Source organism: Aquarana catesbeiana, linkage group LG10, assembly GCF_042186555.1.
Source record: "Aquarana catesbeiana isolate 2022-GZ linkage group LG10, ASM4218655v1, whole genome shotgun sequence".
Classification (NCBI taxonomy): domain Eukaryota; kingdom Metazoa; phylum Chordata; class Amphibia; order Anura; family Ranidae; genus Aquarana; species Aquarana catesbeiana.
The window spans coordinates 205209708-205229094 of NC_133333.1; the positions used below are offsets into that span (position 1 = coordinate 205209708).

Here is a 19387-nt window from a genome sequence, read left to right on the forward strand (position 1 = left end):
ATCCATTTATATTATATTTATATATGTTTGTATGTATTTTATGTATGTATTGTTTATTATTGTGTGTGTATGTATGTATGTATGTGTATATATATATATATATATATATATATATATATATATATACACACACATACATATAATACATACATGAACACATAATACACACACATACATATATATAATAACAGTTACATACACATAATACATACATATACAATAATGACACATAACATACAATACACACATTCCCCAGCTCTGGCTGCACTCTGGCAGTGAAAGTGTTGCCAGAAGTTTCTCAGGATGTGGGAAGAGACCCTGAGCTCTCCCCAGCCAATGAGAGTCCAGGCTGGGTGTGAGTGGCATGCAGTGGGCGTGGTCATTGCGTGGCAGGGTCCCGGGGATCCCGGTGTAGAGTGGGATTGTAGCGCTGAGCGGTGTCGGAGATGAGTGTGCGGCTTGTGCTCTTCGGGCTCGTCTCCATCCTGTCCTGGGGGGCTCTTGGCTCCAGCCCAGAGGGTGAGTGATCGTAGGGGGGCGCTCCTGTCTGTGCCCAGCCCCCACCCCCCATGTATGATCTCTATCTCTATATTGGTGTCTCTTCCTAGGAGATCGGAGTGATTTCTGTGCCCCGGGCTGTGGGCAGTGCCAGCTTTGATGGGCACTTTGCTGGGTAGATGGGTCCCCATCCATTTAGAGGAATTCTCAGCTCTCTGTGCTCCCATTGGTTGTACATGGTGAACATCTTATCTGCAGCTTCCAGGCAGATTTTATGATGGCCATACACAATCTTTTCTATGATTGATCGATTGATTGTAAACAAGCATTTCATCATAAGATAAGGTATAACATGGTGCGATATGTATGGTATTTTCTATTGATACAATCAGTTGGTGGCCACGCATGCTTCAATAATATTATCATCTGATCGATGTGCAATGAATCGATTAGCCATCACTTCCGATCAATTTACACTTCATTCAGATTGGAGTTGATCCAAAGCTGAGCCGATCAGCCAGGCCGGGAAAGTGATTGATCACGTTACATTGATCAGCAGCACCAAGATACTTTACTCCTGAATCCGATCGTGTTTTGATTGATCAGATTATGAGGTTGTATGGTGGAGATGAAGTGAGAAGTTCTGATGATATCTTCATCCTATCAATCGAAGTCCACTTTCGCTGTGTGTGTCGTATCGATCGCAGGGCTTGTTGGCTATAGATTGATTAGAAATCATTTATTGATGTGTGTATGACCTACCATAAGAGATATGAGATATCAAAAAATGATCACTAAGGCTGGCCATACATTATACAATTTTCTTGTACAACTTTCCTTTAGATTTACCAAAACCATATAATGTGAGGTCAAACCTGAACACTTTCAATTTGTATGCAATCATGCAGGCTCTTGCACTACATAGCTGAAGGTAAATCTAAAGACAATTGAATAAGAAAATTGATTAAGAAAATTGTATGGTGTATGGCCAGCTTTAGACCCCTTTCACACCGGGGCGGTTTTCAGGCTCTTTAGCACTGGAAATGCTCCTGAAAACCGCCTCCCATTCATTGTAGTGTGAACTTTCATACTGGGGCTTGCAGGACTTCCCGAAAAGTCATACAAGCAGCATCTTTGTGGGCGCTGTATTTAGCGCTCTCGATACGCCCTGCCCATTGGAATTAATTGTGCAGCAATTCCGAAGCGCCGCAACACAGTAGTTTATAACCCCTTCTTTGGAGTTTAAAGCACCCTGCTAGCGGCTGAAAGGCGCCGCTTAAACGAGCGGTACTTTAGCGCTAACAGCGCCGCGGCCCCAGTGTGAAAGGGGTCTTAGAGCGGAATTCCCGGTATGGATGTGTACAAAGTTTCATTGTTTCATCTCGGACCAATGTAAGTATATGTGTGTCATACCTGCGGGATGGATCCCAGCGGAAGCTGCTACTACACCACTACTGCCGCTAGCCTAGTGAACACAGGAGGTCGCTCACTCGGCTCAGCCACCCAGAGAACACATTGCATTTTTTTTTTCCTCCTGATTGGATAAGGGGTGTGGATTGTGATGTCACTCCCACGCCTCTCCACCTCATCCAATCAGGGAACACTTTGCAGGGACACAGAGCGGGGGTAATCCCCCCTCCGTTGGGAGTCCCGGTGGAGTCAACTCAGTCCTAAATACTGGAAGGGGTTTTCGATGAGCTAGAATTCTTCTCATTGGCTCTAAGGCCTGGTTCACACAGATGCATTTTTTAGTGCATTTTTTCAGTTTTGCAGAAACACACTACAGTCCATTTAACATGGTTTCCTATGGATCACGTTCACATCTGTGCATTTTATGGAAAAGGGTCAGGGATTTTTTTTTCTGGTTCCATAGACTTCAATGGATCAAAAATGTATTGAAAAATGCAAAAGGCACCTGGAATATGCAAACTGCATAGGTGTGAACCAGGCCTGAGCAGATTGCTGTGTGTATGGTGTGATTGTATAGTTCTGTATATTCCCGTGGCTGTGGGAGTATACAATTGGAATCTTTATGTGTACACATGATGAGATTATCGCACGAATGATCGTCCGTTTTTTTTTTGCATGCTAATCTCTGATCGAATCTGATGAGTTTACTAAAGTCACGAACATTCCCGTACGACAGAAAAAACATTGGAAGTGATGTCATGTGTTGTAATGCATTTGTATTACATCTTCGAACGATAGCTGTACTGATTAAACGAAAATCGTACGATCTGGCATCGCACAAATTTTTTTTTCGTGCATGTCCGATAGAACTTTCATAATCGGCCCTCGAAAGCTCTGTACTAACGAACTGATTATCGCACGATCGCTTCGAAAACGGTATTTTCCGTAGAATTTTCTGATCATGTGTACGGGGCATAACAGTCATTTACTTTGGATTGTGTGACTTTTTTTCAATGTTGTTTTTGTTGACTTTGAAAGAAAATACGATCGCTACAATCGTGTCACGATAGGAAGTGGTGGCAACAATCCATCGGGGACACATTTTATTAGAGTGGGGAAGAGATAGAACAGATGAGCATTTCCCTCAAATATCTGAAAGGGTCTACATTTCCTACATTTTATCCTTTTTAAATGACACCTTGCCCCCATTCACACTGTCACATGGCGTCAGGCATTTGGCGTATACGTGTTCGTACATAACACATAGGGCACATCATTCATTTCAATGGGCTGCTCTACGCATGACAATCCCAGCAAAGATGCTCATACTCCTTTTTGATCCGCAAGCTTCATGCGCTTTTTACCCGCTTTGTGACTTCACTTCCTGACCAGGCCATTTTTTGCGATACGGCACTGCGTCACTTTAACTCACGATTGTGCGGTCGTGCGACACTGTACCCAAACAAAATTGACGTCCTTTTTTCCCCACAAATAGTATTTGATCACCTCTGCGGTTTTAATTTTTTGCGCTATAAACAAAAAAAAAAAAGCGACAATTTTGAAAAAAAAAAAACAATATTTTTAACTTTTTGCTATAATATCCAAAAAAAATGTAAAAAAACACATTTCTTAATCAGTTTTAGGCCAACATGTATTCTACAAATTTTTGGTAAAAAAAAATCGCAATAAGTGTATATTGATTGGTTCGCGCAAAAGTTATAGCGTCTACAAAATAGGGGATAGATTTATGGCATTTTTATTATTATTATTTTTTGTTTTTACTAGTAATGGTGGCGATCAGCGTTTTTTAGCGGGACTGCGACATTGTGGCGGATAGATCGGACACTTATGACACTTTTTTTGGGACCAGTGACATTTATACAATGATCAGTGCTAAAAATAGGCACTGATTATTATTATTATTATTATTATTATTATTATACGAGATTTATATAGCGCCAACAGTTTACGCAGCACTTTACAATGTATAAGGGGGACAACACAATTACAGTACAGTTCAATACAAAAGCTACAGGAGGGCCCTGCTCGTAGAGCTTACATTCTAAAGGGAGGGGGTGGTGGTACAAAAGGTAATAGCTGCAAAGAATGATTTGATGGGGGTGATTACTGTATGAATGTCACTGGCAGGGAAGGGGTTAACACTAGGGGGCAATCAAGGGGTTAAGTGTTCCCTTGGATGTGTTTCTAACTGTGGGGGGGGGGACTGACTGACTGGGAGTAGAGAGAGATCGCTGTTCCTATGTTCCTGATCACTTGGGCAAAAAATTACTTGGTCATGAAGGGGGGTAAAACTTTGAACTTTTTTTTTTTTTTTTTTTTGTGCGTCATCTTATTGAAATGAATGAGCAGCCCTAAATATGACGTGTGGGAACATGCAAAAAAGCACGCATATTTAGAATAGATCTGGTGTTGGAATCCTTTGGTATAATCCTGCCAGCCAGGCTGGGTTCACCTTCTGAGTTGCAGAAGAACATGAGAAATGAATGATTTGTAGTAACATGAAGATCTCCGGCTCTGTGTTATTCTACAGATCTTTTTAATTGATAACTTCCAGCCAATCCCCAACGAGTATGTCAGTCATGTGACTGTGATGTGTTACATATTGGGGTCAAGTCAGATGACGTTTCTGCTGCGTGGAAAACAGTTTACAAATATATTATGTAACATTGTAACACGTTATGACTAATGTTTTTGGTTGCCAGAGCATCACATAGATTCATAAATAAGAACGACACATGGAGCTTTCAGAGGCTTGAGATTTCTGCATCTGATTTATTATTATTATTATTATTCACAATTTATATAGTGCCAACAGTTTACACAGCGCTTTACAATGTAGAGGGGGGACAGGAGGGTCCTAAAGGGAGGGGGTGGTGGTACAAAATGTAAGATTTAAGAATTATTCAGAATAATCCCGCTAAAATACTCCTTTGCAATACGCAAAGTTAGCCCGAGAGCGTATAACAGACGTTACGTGTTTTGGCACCCCAGCGCACAGGTGGCATAGGGGTGGTAAAAACAGGCGGCTGACCATTTTTAACACTCCTGGCCCTGTACCTACATATTAACATGACGGACGCTCAGGTTTGTTCGCATTGCCGCGTTTGTGATGTGGCAAATTGAAGTCAGCATGTCGCATTTGGTAGTTGCTGTTACTTGCCAAACACACTTTTTGAAGTCCATAGTATTTCGATTAATAATCCCCTTGGAAAAAAATAAAAGAAGGTATTTAGGAGATGGAAGCAGTGGGGTTGATTTACTGAAGGCAAATAGACTGTGCACTTTGCAAGGGGAAAGGGGAAAGTAGGGAGAAAGGGGGGAGGAGGGAGTAGTGGAAAACTTAAAAAAAAACAAAAAAAAAACAAAAACAACTCACCCATAAAATTCCCAATTCTTTTATCTCTCTGCTTCTATAATGAATTTTTAAAGAGGAAGTAAACCCTGATGAGTTTACTTCCTCTTTGTTTCCCTGCAAAAGTAAAGCATAATGGGCTACTATGCATTGCATAGTAGCCCATTATGTGTCACTTACCTGAAAAGGGAGCCTGCAATGTCGCCGCTGTCCCCTCTCCTACGAAGCGTCCATCTTCTTTCCGGGTATTGTGTTTCCAGCGCTGTGATTGGCCGGAGCCGCGATGACATCACTCCCGCGCATGCGCGTGGGAGCCGCCACTAACGGCATATCGCTGTTAGCACCGGCATGCTCAGTGCGCCTGCGCGCCGCATGGTGCCTATCTTTTTGCAAATATCTCCTAAACCGTGTAGGTTTAGGGGATATTTCTTGGACCTACAGGTAAGCCTTAATCTAGGCTGTAAGGGTTTACAACCACTTTAAATTGATCATTTTATAAGGAGTGGAACAATGGGGGATTTGCCTTTCACCTACTTCACCCTATTTACCATGTATTCCTCTTACCCTAAAACTTCAAATCTTATCTTCACTTTGTAAAGAATGCATGAAAGGGGAAAAAAACAGCATTTTTGCTTGCACGTGATTGGCTGATGGAAGTCAGCAGAGCTTCCTTCATTTACTAAAGTCTGGAGCAAATTCCCTTGCAGAGCGCAACAGCACTTGCAAAGTTCACAGTCTATTTGCTTTATATCTGCCATAGGAGTTGATTTACTAAGGCTCCATTTACACTTAGACGATCTGGGAGGGTTACAATTACTGCTTCCAGCATTTCCTTTGGGAATTTTCCTATGGAGACAGCTTTGTTGTAAAGATGGCCTAAATGAGGGCTTAAAATTGGGGTAAGGGCTTTATAATACTGATAGAAGAGGCCGTCTATTCTAGGTGGGAGGGCTGCAACGACATTTCAAATTTCTTGTTCTTCTATGGGGCAGTTAAGATGGCTTAGTGATATGTTGTCTAGGACTGGAAAATTCAGTTTTTTTAAGAAGTTAGAGATTTCTTCTGTGTTAGGTTGGGGGGTTGTATGGTCATCCTTCAAATTATACAATGAAGCGTAGTAATCTCTATGTCTATGAGCTCTCTGATGGGTTGAGAACAGTTTTACCTGTCTTATGGTGTTGAAGTTGGGCTAGCGTGATTGACGGTGATGGCTGCAATATAAGCCCTGCCCCCCAAATAAGCCCTAATTAAAGTGCTTGTAGGTCTTATTTTCAGGGTAGGGCTTATTTTCGGGGAAACAGGGTAGGGCTTATTTGGGGGGGTAGGGCTTATATCGCAGCCATCACTGACAGTCACGCTAGGTCTTATTTTCGGGGAAACAGGGTAGCTCTTTTTTAGTTTGAGTTGAGAGGCCGTTCTTTTCCCTGCTTTTATTTTTTGTGTGAATAAGATGTCAAATTTCGACCTTTGATGAATTTGTCATGGACTGCTATTAAGGCCGTTTTGAGCTCATCTCTGAGTTGTGTGAGTCTTGTTAATGTTGAATTTTGGGGAGATTTTTTTTATGCTGGCTTTCCAGCTGGGCAATATCAGCGAAGAGTGTTGATATGTGTAAATTTCTCTTTTTTTTCTTTCTCTTAAAGCCAACTGAATCTATATGCCCCTGACGAAGGCTTTATGAGTGCACCATAAATTAAAGATATGGCTGGAGGAGCCCCATCAAATGAGAAGAATCCCTCCAGCTGTGTCTTCAGTTCTCATACATACTCTGGGTGAGATAAGACATAGGTATTATTCCTCCATAATGACACATTTTTAACACCTAGGCAATTTGTTTCACGGGCGGAATTGCGGCAAAACGCGGGGCGCGTTTGCAATGCCATTATTTCTTAATGGCACCCTAAACGTGGTGCGATTTTTGCCGTGATTGTCGTGCCGCAATCACAGCAAAATCGCAACGCAGAAAGCTTGTCGCTAAAAAAGCAGCAGGAGCTTCTTTTGGGGGCGATAGCGTCGCTCCCTGTGATTTGCCGCGATTGCAGCATGATTTATCGTGCCACAACATCGCGGTGCAATTGGGGTGCCGTTAAGAAGTATTGGCATCCCGCGTTTTGCCACGATTTGGAATCGCGGGCAGAATCTTGGAGATTTCACCCGAGATTCAAATCGCGTAGGTGTGAATTGAGCCTTAGGGCAAATAGACTGTGCTCTATGCAAGTGCTGTTGCGCTCTGTCAGGGAGTTTGCTCCAGACTTTAGTAAATGAAGGGAGGTTCTGCTGACTTCCATGATCCTATAATTTTCAAGCAAAAAATGCTGTTTTTTTTTCTTTTTCCTTGCATGTGATTGGGTATTCTTTGCAAAGAGAAGTTTTGCCTCATTTACTAAGCTCTGGACTACTAAATGCCCTTGGAATGTGCTTATTTGTCTTTAGTAAGGGCCCATTTACACTAGAATGCAGTGTGGGATATCCGTGTTCCAGTGTGGCTCCTGCACTGCATTCCAATTGCATTGTCCTTGAGATCTCCTGCAGGGGTCAGTTCAAAGTTAACAACACCTCACATGCAGGTCGCAAAATCGCAGTGCATTTGCCTACACCGGATCGCATGGTAAAAAAAAGTACCATAATGCGGTTGCCCTGTGTTTCAAAAAGTAGTGCATGCACTACTTTTGGTACGGTGAGATTTCAGCCCATTTAAAATGAATGGGGCTGAAATTGCACTGCATGCGAATCACACAGGAACCGCAGAGCGATCCTGTTCAATTCACATGCAGTTCCTAGTGTGAATGGGCCCTTAATCAAGCCCATTGTCTCCTAAACACCTGTAAACTACCACTCAACTGCGGTGGATCACTTTTCAGAGGGGTGGTAAAATCCACTGCCCATGTGAAAGGGACCTAAGGCAACACAGCTCTGACACACATGCGTTACAGCTCATTACAATGCGTGATAATGCACTACTGTGCGTTGTGATACACTGCATTGGAATACATGCGACATGTTCATTTGGTCTCTTCCTGTGCATTAGCAGCCTATTCAAAATTAATGGTGAGCCATAACACACTTTAATGAATGTGTGGTAAGGCAACACAAAGGTGGGGAAAAGTGTGAATAGGCGTTTAGGGCGCTTAGGATAAAGCATCGTAATACACGCTACATGTGTTGGTGGGATGCAGTGCTACTGATTCTGAATGGCAACCTAACACACCTTACTGATGGAACTGAGTTGCTGTGCAGTTGCAGTGTGCTGCATTGTTATTAACGGTATGTGTATCATTTTTAATGCGTGTTGTTGTCAAAATGAGTGGGCTGCTTAGTGCAACAAATGTTAATCTGTGACAACAGACTGCAAAGATGAAAACTGGCCTTTAATACTTTAATATTTAAACATCAATTTATTATAAGTTCTCATATATACTTAATGTGAGTTAAAGTGTATCTAAAGTTGTTTTTTTCATTTTAAATAGTATAGGAAATGGTGAAAGCCACATTTATTGTGTGCAAGGTCCATAAAAACATAGATGAGCGAGTTTGGGGTGGAGGAACTTGACTGGCCTGCGCAGATTCCTGACCTCAACCCGATAGAACACCTTTGGGATGAATTAGAGCGTAAACTGTGAGCCAGGCCTTCTCGTTCAACATCAGTGCCTGACCTCACTAATGCGCTTCTGGAAGAATGGTCAAACATTCCCATAGACACACTCCTAAACCTTGTGTACAGCCTTCCCAGAAGAGTTGAAGCTGTTATAGCTACAAAGGGTGGGCCAACTCAATATTGAATTCTGCGGACTAAGACTGGTATACCAGTAAAGTTCATGTGCATGTAAAGGCAGACGTCTCAGTATTTTTGACAATATAGTGTATGTGCCCCAGGACGATGTCATCTGTGACGAAACACGTAGGGAGGAGCGACGTGCTGACGTCACCATCTCTCTCGTGTCCCGACGGATGGGCTAGTTTGGTTGTGTGCCGGCCGACACACCAAACTCAAGGTTGCTTTTATTTACTTAATGCTGTGAGTGTTATAATTGTATTACATAATAAACCCACCAAGGATTTTATGCTATGTGGAGCCTTTGGTCTCTTTTTGGTGCCCAACTCCCATTCAACTCACTGAGTGACATCGGAAGTATGGAGAAGCCCTGAGATGTGGAGAAAGGCCCTGGCTTGGTTTTAAACCACAGGTGTACACCGACCCCCTATAATAAGGGGTCTACAGGAGCTGGTAAGCAGTTTCTACAGCTGGTGGTGGATTCACTGCGGTTTTTGGTGATGGATGATGGACACTGTCATTAATAATATTGATTTGTTATCACGTTGGTTGTGGACATTATTGCACAGATGAATATAATCCATATGGATTCACCTATGGACTTCACATTTGTTATTTAGCACGATTCTTATTTTTATTTTTAATACAGTATATGTGCACATGAGTTTCCAGCTCCCCCTCCCCCCATTACAGAGGAAATGGGTATGCCTGAGTCTCTGAGAGATAATAAAAATCCAGCGATTGCTTTATCCTGGCAGTGTCCGCTCATAATAAAATCTCACTTTGGGCGGAAAAAGCGAACTATAATAATTTATACACAAAATGTGTGCCTGTCATTTTCATGCGGTAGAAACTCACAGTTATTATCCAAAAGTTTTCCTTCTTTGCTAGGAACCAATGACATTACTGAATCCCTGGCACATAAATGATGTCACTATTTCATGCAAATTGATTGGCTATAAGCCGGGCAGCAGCTTGGCTGTCATTCAGTGGATGGACATGACAGGTTCACTTTATGGCCTGGTATGTAGACCTTTTGTAGCATCAATAGGGGAGGTTAAAGGTCACCTGTAAAATGCATGCAGCGTGTAAATCCTGGCCGGTGATTGGCTCGTAGGATGTGACACGGGGTTCTCATAGACTGCTGGAAGAGAGGAATAAAGGGCCCTATTCATCCCCGGTTTATGGAGGGAATGCCGTACAATAATAGTCTTTCTGATGAAGGGGTTTCCTGCCCCCGTGAGCTGTAATTGTAGACTTCACATGCAGCTCAGACATAAAGGGTGTTCTTGTCTCCTCCTGGTGCCTCTGTATTCATCAGGAGATGGGTAGCCCATGAGAGTTACAACATAGAAATCCCCTTTATATTTCACACATCCAGAGTAAGGCAGTAAGCTAGGTGGAAAAAAAGAAAAGAGCATTAGGTTCAAGTTGTCAGCACTTCTGCCTTGCAGCACCGGGGTCCTCAGATCAAATCCTGACACTATCTGCATGGAGTTTGCATGTTCTCACTGTGCTTGTGTGGCTTTCTTCTGGGTATTCCTAGTAGGTTATTTAGCTCAATGGAGTGCGCCCAAGATGTCTGCCTCACCTCATCCAGGGAAAAAAGTGCTATAGAAATGGACATTAAATAATATCAGTTTAAAGCTGAACTCCAAGTATGATCTATAGTGCATAGTTAGTGTATAGTTGGTGCAACATAAGTATACATATCTCATACCTGTGGGGACTGTTGGGGAAACTGATAGTTATTGTAGTAGTTGTCACTACTACCAGTGGCGGCTGGTGCTCAAATTTTTTTTGGGGGGGGGGGCAAAAAATGTTGAAAAAAAAATCATCAATTGCAGCCACTGCACCCTCAAATGCTGTCAGCGTGCCCATCAAATGCTGCCAGTGTCCCTCCCGGGACACCCCGCTCACCCCCCCCCCCCACAGATAGATCACGGGACACCCCGCCCCCCTGTGGATAGATCGCGGGACACCCCACCCCCCTGTGGATAGATTGCGGGACACCCCACTCACAACCCCCCCACACGGGGATGGATCGCGGGACACCCCGTGCAGGAGGACCGGCACTTAACTCTTCTCCAGCGTCTCCTCTCCAGTCAGCTTCCTCTGCTCTGTCCCACTTCCACCAAAGCGCTGAGCATCCAGTAGGGACGCCCGGCACTTTGGCCAATCAGGAAACAGGTCTCACTGACCTGCCTCCAGATTGGCAGGGAGGCAATGCGGTGTGAAAATAGTAAATATTCATTCGCTATGGTCACACAATTGAGTGGGATCAGGGCGCACTCTGCGCCCAGAGCCCCCCCTTTTTTGAAGCCTATTATAGCCTCTGACTCTAATCAGGTTCTTCAAAAAAATACACCCCCTGCTGCCCCCCGCCATAGGAGTCCATGCGTCCGGCGTCCTGAAAGGCGCCGTGCGCTTGGATAGGGAGGTGGCAGCAGGGATAGGGGGGGTGGCGCCCATGCGCCCACAATGCACGGGCCGCCACTGGCTACTACAGTGATAGTTGTGATATTCTCCTCCCCACACTGACCCCAGGAGGGGCGCTCGCTCGGCACTGCCGCCATTGTATTTAATAACCCTCTAAGCAAGATCCATTAAAAGATATTAGAGGAAAAAAAAACAAATACACAGAAACCAACTGCACAAAATAGAGAAAGTAAAAAATTACTCAAGACATAAAACGTTCATTCAAGTTCGCAGGATACTGCTTACCCCTTTATGCTGGTGCTTTAAATGGGCCATGATGCTCAGAGCCAGTAGGCTTCACTGTGATTGGTTGTACAGTTCTGACATCATTGACAGATCCTCCTACCAGCTTCTGATTGTCAGTAGTTTCTAATGAGTTTTGGTGACGGTTCTGGGGGCGCCAATGGAGCGCGCTTCAGAACAAGACTGTGACAGATATATGTGGCGGCTGGGCCCACCTGCCCTGCCACTGCATGTATGCGTTTTCGCTGTTGTAAAGGGGTTAATGAAAATTATTCTTTCATTGTTTCTGAGTAATCACCTAGGCAAGGAAACACTGAGTTCTGGTTGGAGGGAGCCCAGGACTGCATAATCAAGTGTCAAAGAACCCATAGGGCCGTATGTGGCCCTCGAACTGCAAATGGGGCACCAGTTAATCGATGGGCACAGAGTAAATTGAAGTGTAACAGCATCAAATGTAAACAATTTGCAACAAGTGGCGATGTTTATAATTTTGTCATTTTATTTCCTCAAAAGTCCATCAAAATGTCAACACGTTTCAGGGTGCAAACATGCCCTCTTTTTCGGGGCTTAAAGCTGAAGTCTAGGTATGGCAATTTTTACATCACTAATTTGGGTCCAGGTCAGACCAGTGTAAGCATGCATGCTCCATACCTGAACGATCCCTATGGAAGCTGGAAATCACTGTAGTAGGCATCTGCCACTTACCGCTAGCTTCCAGGTCTTGTGCTGTGTGGTTGCCCTGCTGTTTACAGAACACAGGAGGTTTTTTTGCTCAGCACGGTCACTATTCAGAGAGCAGTTTGCATTCTCTCAATGAATGCAGAGCCTTTGCTGTTGCTTGGCACGGGATCTGGAAGCTAGCAGTGATCACTATAGTAGTGGTGCCTACTATGCAGTGGTGGCTGGTGTTTTTTTTTGGGGGGGGGGGGGGGGGCAGCATACAGCATACCTCACACGCTGTCGGCACCCGCACCCCCCCCCCCCCCGGTCATCCAGCCTCGTACTTACCCCATCTAGGTCCTGGGCGGGCAGCGCTCCTACTGACGGCTTCCATCACATCCCTTCCTCCTCTGCATCATGGCAGCTTCCGCCGTGCGTCTTTTCCCTCCTCCTTCTAGGCGTCCAATAGGATCGCCTGTCCTTTTCAGCCACTCGGGTGACAGGTCTCAGGAATAGCTTCCTGATTGGCTGGGAGGAGGATCAGTGTGACAATAGTGAATATTCATTCGTTGTTGTCACACAACTGGGTGGGCTCAGGACTCAGTACCTCTGGCATTAATCACGTGCTTCAAAAAAAACAAAAAAAACAAATACAGAAGGGGAACCATGCAACCGGCGCCCCGCATGTAGATTAGGGGGCCGAACGCATGGATAGGGGAGACTTCCACAGGATCCCAAAGGTATGACACATACAAACATATATTGGTCTAAGCTGGAACAATGTAACTGTTGGCATACCCAAACTTCAACTATAAAAGTTTGTTAGCAATGGCTGGCTAGAAATGGCTTTTATACATATGTGCCACTTGACATATTTTATGGACATAATGGGAACTACAACACCTAATAATAATAATTATAACATATTAATAATAAGTAATAGAAATAACAATACTTTTATTTTTTTCCCGTGGACAGAGAAGCTTCTGGTTCTGACTGTAGCCACTGAAGAGACAGACGGATTCCGGCGTTTCCAGAGATCAGCACAATGCTTCAACTACAAAGTGAAGGTGAGTAAGAACCAGGTCTGTGGCCCCTCGAGGGCATCTTTTTCTGCACAAAGGAATTCCAAGAACAGGAAATAGCAGACTAAGGGAAATATTTTGCAGATCAGAATTCGTTTGGCTGTGGCTTGAGGAGCCTAAAAATGTTAGAGAATGTTCACTGAGGTGGATTGGTGAACTTTCTCATGTTTGTGGGCATTTCCATGACCCTGGCAGAGCCTGCTCAGAGAAAATTTGATAGATCAGAATGGACTTTCAACTCCTCAGCATGTCCCTTCCTCTTTTAGAAGTTGCACACACCCAATGGCAATGATTAGACTATTTGGTGGTTGGGTTGAACAATATTGAACAGCTGTCGAGTTTTTAGGAAGCTCAAAGTGGACCTTCACCTGGAAATGAAATGACTACTCTTCCACCTGTCGTCCTCCTCCTCTAACATATTTTTCCTGGAAGCGGGTACCTTTATCTGACTGTCTAGGCGAGAATTGTATCAGCTTCGGCTGCCCCACCCCCCCAGCCCGCAACCTCATGGGACAAATCACACGTCCATGGAGGCTGTGGGACAAGTCTGACAGCGCCATGTGAGCTCATACATATGGGAGTGGAGCCAGCTGTCAAAACCACAGGAAGTCACAGCCAGCTCCCACATTCAAGATGGCAGCATTGCGGATTCTAAGTCCAGCAAGAATCGCCTTCGGTGAAGACAGTGCTGAACTCCTGGGCTGGTGAGAGTCTGTTTCTTACAAGTCAGCAGTCACAGTATTTTCTGACTTTTTAAAAAAAAGTTACTCTTAAAAGTGAACATGTGCTTTTGTAATGCAGAGAAAGTAACAAATTCACTTAAAGAGGATGTTCGCCCTACCTATCCTAAATGAGATTTCAAATCCCTAACGCTTGTCTTTATATGAAAAAAAAACAAAACATACTTACCACTCAAAAGGTCCAGCATTGTCTTTCATGCAGATGAGGCTCCCCTTGCTCTCATGTCACCATCTACAAATGAACGTCGGTGCATATGCAGGCAAGTCATATGTTTTTGCCAGGTCCCATAGTCTTGGCTGAGACCCATTTTTATGTTCCTAGTAAGATATTTGGCAAAGATTGCAGCCGTTAAAAGCAATGTAATACCCCTGTATGATGTTCCTGCAGGTCCTGGGGCTTGGGGAAGAGTGGCACGGAGAGGGGCAGAAGGTCCGACTCCTAAAGGCTGCCCTGGAACAATATGCCGACAACGAAGATCAGATTATCCTCTTCACCGAAAGGTATCTGGGAAAAATAAACAAATGAATGAATACAAAACCCTGACAGGCATTTTTAAAAAAATCCTTACTCTATCCAAAACTCTTAAAAAAAAAAAAGGCTTTGACTTTAGATACATTTCATCTTTATAGCACACTATAACGTTTAAAGGGTCAGTCAGCGCAAAAGTTCAATTTTAGATATAGATGATGTCTGTGTGGCTGTGACTGCCCTTGGCTTTTTATATGTCTTGAGTCTTTAAGCCCCGGAAGGATTTGCCCCCTTGATGACCAGGCCATTTTTTGTGATACGGCACTGCGTCGCTTTAACTGACAATTGTGTGGTCATGCGACGCAGTACCCAAACAAAATTGATGTCCTTTTTTCCCCCCACAATCAGAGCTTTCTCTTGGTGGTATTTGATCACCTCTGTGGTTTTTATTTTTTGTGCTATAAACCAACAAAGAGCTACAATTTTGAAAAAAAAAAAACAACTTTTTTTTTTACTTTTTGCTATAATACATATAAATATATATATATATATATATATATATATATATATATATATATATATATATATATATATATATACTAATGTATTCATCAGTTTAGGCCAATATATATTCTTCTTCATATTTTTGGTAAATAAAATCGGAATAGGTGTATATTGATTGGTTTGCACAAAACGGATTGCGTCTACAAACTATGGAACAGATTTAGGGACTTTTATTTATTTTATATAGTTTTTACTGGTAATGACGGCCATCTGCAATTTTTAGCGGGACTGCAACATTGCTGCCGGACAAATCTGACCCCAAATTACACTTTTTGGGGACCAGTGACATTGCTACATCGATCAGTGCTATAAAAATGCACTGATCAATGTAAAAATTACACTGGCAGGGAAGGGGTTAACAGTAGGGGCGATCAAGGGGTTAAGTGTGTTCCCTTAGCGTGTTCTAACTGCAGGGGGGATGGGCTGCCAGGGACATGACAGAGATCAATGTTCCCGATTACTGGGAACAGTAGATCTCTGTCATGTCTCCTGTCAGAATGGGGATCCGTCTTGTTTACAAAGGCAGATCCCCATTCTGCCTCTGTATACCACGATTGCGGGTCGCCGGTGGACATCGCGTCTGCTCGACCTGTGGGCACGCTCCCGCAGCGTGCAGCGGGGCTGCTGTACAGCTACAGCGATTTGTGCAGTTGAGCCGAACTGCCGCCATCGATGGCGGCTGGTCGGCAAGCGGTTAACATTGAGATCTCCTGGCCATAATTCCTGACCATGTTCCTGTCCACCTGGGGGTTGTTCTGCCCACTCTTGTGTGTTCCAGCGCCCCCTGGTAAATACTCTATAATCTAAAATAAAAAATCCAGCAGGGATGGTGAGAGGCCATCATAATAAACACAACAGGTGTGTGGACCAGGGAACTCAGCACAGGGATGGTGGTAACCCCTCATAATGGGCACAGCAGGTGTGCAAATCCAGGGACTCAATGTAGGGATGGTGGAAACCCCTCATAATGAGCACAGCAGATATACAGACTTAGGAGCTCAATGCAGGAATGGTGGGAACCCCCCTAAGATTGGGCACGGCTGGTGCGCAGACCTGGGAACGCAGCACAGGGATCACTCCAACATCCCTCAACACTGAAAATTCCCTCAACGCTGAAAATTCAGTTCCAGGTGGACTGAGGAATTCATATACAAGATACTGTATGTTGGTATAGACTTTTCCTTATTGGTTTGTTCTGCTTATTTCCTTTGCAGCTACGATGACATATTTTCTTCAGGCCCAGCTGAACTTGTGAAGAAATTCAAGCAAGCCAAAAGCAAGGTGGTCTTTACAGCAGAAGCCGTGGCCTATCCTGAACGTCGTCTGGAGCCCAAATATCCAAGTGTTTTAGAGGGCAAACGCTTCCTGGGATCAGGAGGTATATCACCAACACATGGAACTCCAGTACTTTGAGGAAAAGAAAAAAATATTCTTGCAATGGGACGCCTCCCACACTCCAAGAGTTAAAAACTCGTTTTTGCCTGGGGTACTGGAAAAGAGACTTTTACTTGGCTTGTCCCTCTCTCCTGAACACCTGGTACACCAAAGCCTCTTCTCTAAGGCACTCTAGTTGGCAGTGGTACTCTGATGTCGTTACATACAATGCAGGATCTGCAGTCCTGCATTGTAAGTGAGAATGACAAGGGCCCCCCCACAACATAGAGCATTGCAGGGAAGAGGAGAGTGGCGGCTTCTGGTGGAGGGAGGGGTAAGGTAAAATAAACAGCTTTTTATTGATATCTTAAGCCAGGGGTCTTCAAACCTTTCAGTACAAGTGCCATCGTATCGCATCATTTATTTTCCTAATATTCATGAGCTGAATAAAATCACTATCAGGGTCCCCCCCTTGTATCAGGGTCCCCAACAGTGTCCCCCCTTGCGTCAGGGTCCACAACAGTTTCCCCTCTTGCGTCAGGGTCCCCATCAGTGTCCCCCCTTGCGTCATGGTCCCCTCTTGTGTCAGGGTCCCCATCAGTGTCCCCCCTTGCATCAGGGTCCTCATCAGTGTCACCCCTTGCATCAGGGTCCCCATCAGTGTCCCCCCTTGCGTCAGGGTCCCCAACAGTGCCCCCCCCTTGTTTTAGGGTCCCCAACAGTGTCCCCCCTTGCGTCATGGTCCCCATCAGTGTCCCCCCTTGCGTCAGGGTCCCCATCAGTGTTCCCCCTTGCATCAGGGTCCTAATCAGTGTCCCCCCTTGCATCAGGGTCCTCTTCAGTGTCCCCCCTTGCATCAGGGTCCCCATCAGTATCCCCCATTGCGTCAGGGTCCCCATCAGTGTCCCACCTTGCATCAGGGTCCCGATCAGTGTCCCCCCCTTGCATCAGGGTCCCCAACAGTGCTGTGCCAATTGTGCCCCATCATTGGTGTCTTTAGGAGGAATTGTGCCCCATCATTGGTGTCTTTAGGAGGAATTGTGCCCCATCATTGGTGTCTTTAGGAGGAATTGTGCCCCATCATTGGTGTCTTTAGGAGGAATTGTGCCCCATCATTGGTGTCTTTAGGAGGAATTGTGCCCCATCATTGGTGTCTTTAGAAGAAATTGTGCCCCATCATTGGTGTCTTTAGGAGGAATTGTGCCCCATCATTGGTGTCTTTAGGAGGAATTGTGCCCCATCATTGGTGTCTTTAGGAGGAATTGTGCCCCACTATTGGTGTCTTTAGGAGGAATTGTGCCCCACCATTGGTGTCATTGGGAAGAATTGTGCCCCACCATTGGTGTCATTGGGAGAAATTGGGCCCCATAATTGGTGTTATTGGGAGGTATTTTGGCCCATCGTTGGTGTCATTGGGCCCCATTGTTGGTGCCATTGGGAGAAATTGGGCCCCATTCATTTGTGTCAGTGGGGGAATTGTGCCCCACTGTTGGTATCAGCGGATGAAATAGTGCCCTAAGGGCCAATTAAAACAAGCAAAGGGCCACATCTGGCCACAATGTGGAGGCTACTGCTTTAGTTTAATAATAAGCACCCCTCAGGACTCAATACATCCTTTCAGTCTGACTCCATTACACAGAAGTGAAACTGGTTGCTACCTGTGATTGTACGTGTGATGGTTGCCCTTTGTGCAGCTCTGTTGGGTCTCATGCTTTATGACATAAAATGGGGTGTATTTCTGCACCCGGGAACCTCAGTTGCTGCATATAGCTGCCTACAGACATGAATGCACGGTATACACTGGTACATGCATAAAACTGTGGATAGAATTCCCCAAGCTTGGAAAGCCTGCATTCAGGTATAATATATGCAGGTTACCCAAGTACTGGTGTACACCTGTACACAACTATACATGGCTGTGTGCAACACCTGGGCTTCCCGGACGCTAAAATTCATCTCATTTTATGCTGTATGCGGTCTCATAGACCTGTGTGCATGAGGTCACGAGAAGAAGTCACCATGTGTCAGTAATAACCCCCCAATTCTGATGACTGACTCTCCTCGCTCTCTGCAGCTTTCATTGGCTACGCTCCGTATCTACACAAACTGGTGGCTGACTGGGACGGGGCGGATGAAGACAGCGACCAACTCTACTACACCAAGATCTTCTTAGACCCCGTGAAGCGAGTAAGTGACGTGCAGACAGCCAGACCCAAAGCTGCTCATACACATGGCAATGTTTGGGGTATTCTAACCAGAAACAACCGGCGCAACTTTCCCAATGAGCAAAATTGAGAGTTTTATTTTCCCTGAAACGTAAGCGATGTACTGAATTTTCGATAAATTTTTCGCGCATTAGAAAAATTCAGTTTAATAGGGAAGGCAAGCATAAGGTGTTTTTTTTAATCTATTTTTTTTTGGGGTTTGGGTGGGTTTTAAGGCGCTTCTGAGGGTCACAGAAGCACCGTTAATCTATATTGAACCTGTTCTTCTGCCAAAAAATGGTCCTCACGGCCCCAGAAAAAATAAAACGTTAAAAAAAGAAAAGTTAACATACTGATAGTACTGAAATAGCAAATACATAACAAAAAAAGGGAAAAAAACACAAATGCAAAGAACACTATTGGGTTCATTAAAAAATTGCGGCGCTATTTGCCCTGTGACTTTGCTTGCTAGGAGTATGTAATATGTATGTGTGGTTGTTTGAGAATTTTTTTTTTT

General features: G+C 44.4%; 1 protein-coding gene across 1 annotated transcript in view; it reads left to right on the plus strand.

Annotated features, from left to right (window-relative positions):
* Positions 1 to 351: 351 nt before the first annotated feature.
* PLOD1 (procollagen-lysine,2-oxoglutarate 5-dioxygenase 1) overlaps positions 352 to 19387 on the plus strand; it is a 53545-nt gene continuing 34509 nt past the window's right edge. The window contains exons 1-5 of the mRNA XM_073603180.1: positions 352 to 519; positions 13413 to 13504; positions 14648 to 14760; positions 16507 to 16670; positions 18741 to 18853. Of these exons, the coding sequence (XP_073459281.1) occupies positions 447 to 519; positions 13413 to 13504; positions 14648 to 14760; positions 16507 to 16670; positions 18741 to 18853 (555 nt within the window). The 5' untranslated portion in view covers positions 352 to 446. The remainder of the gene's footprint in view (positions 520 to 13412; positions 13505 to 14647; positions 14761 to 16506; positions 16671 to 18740; positions 18854 to 19387) is intronic.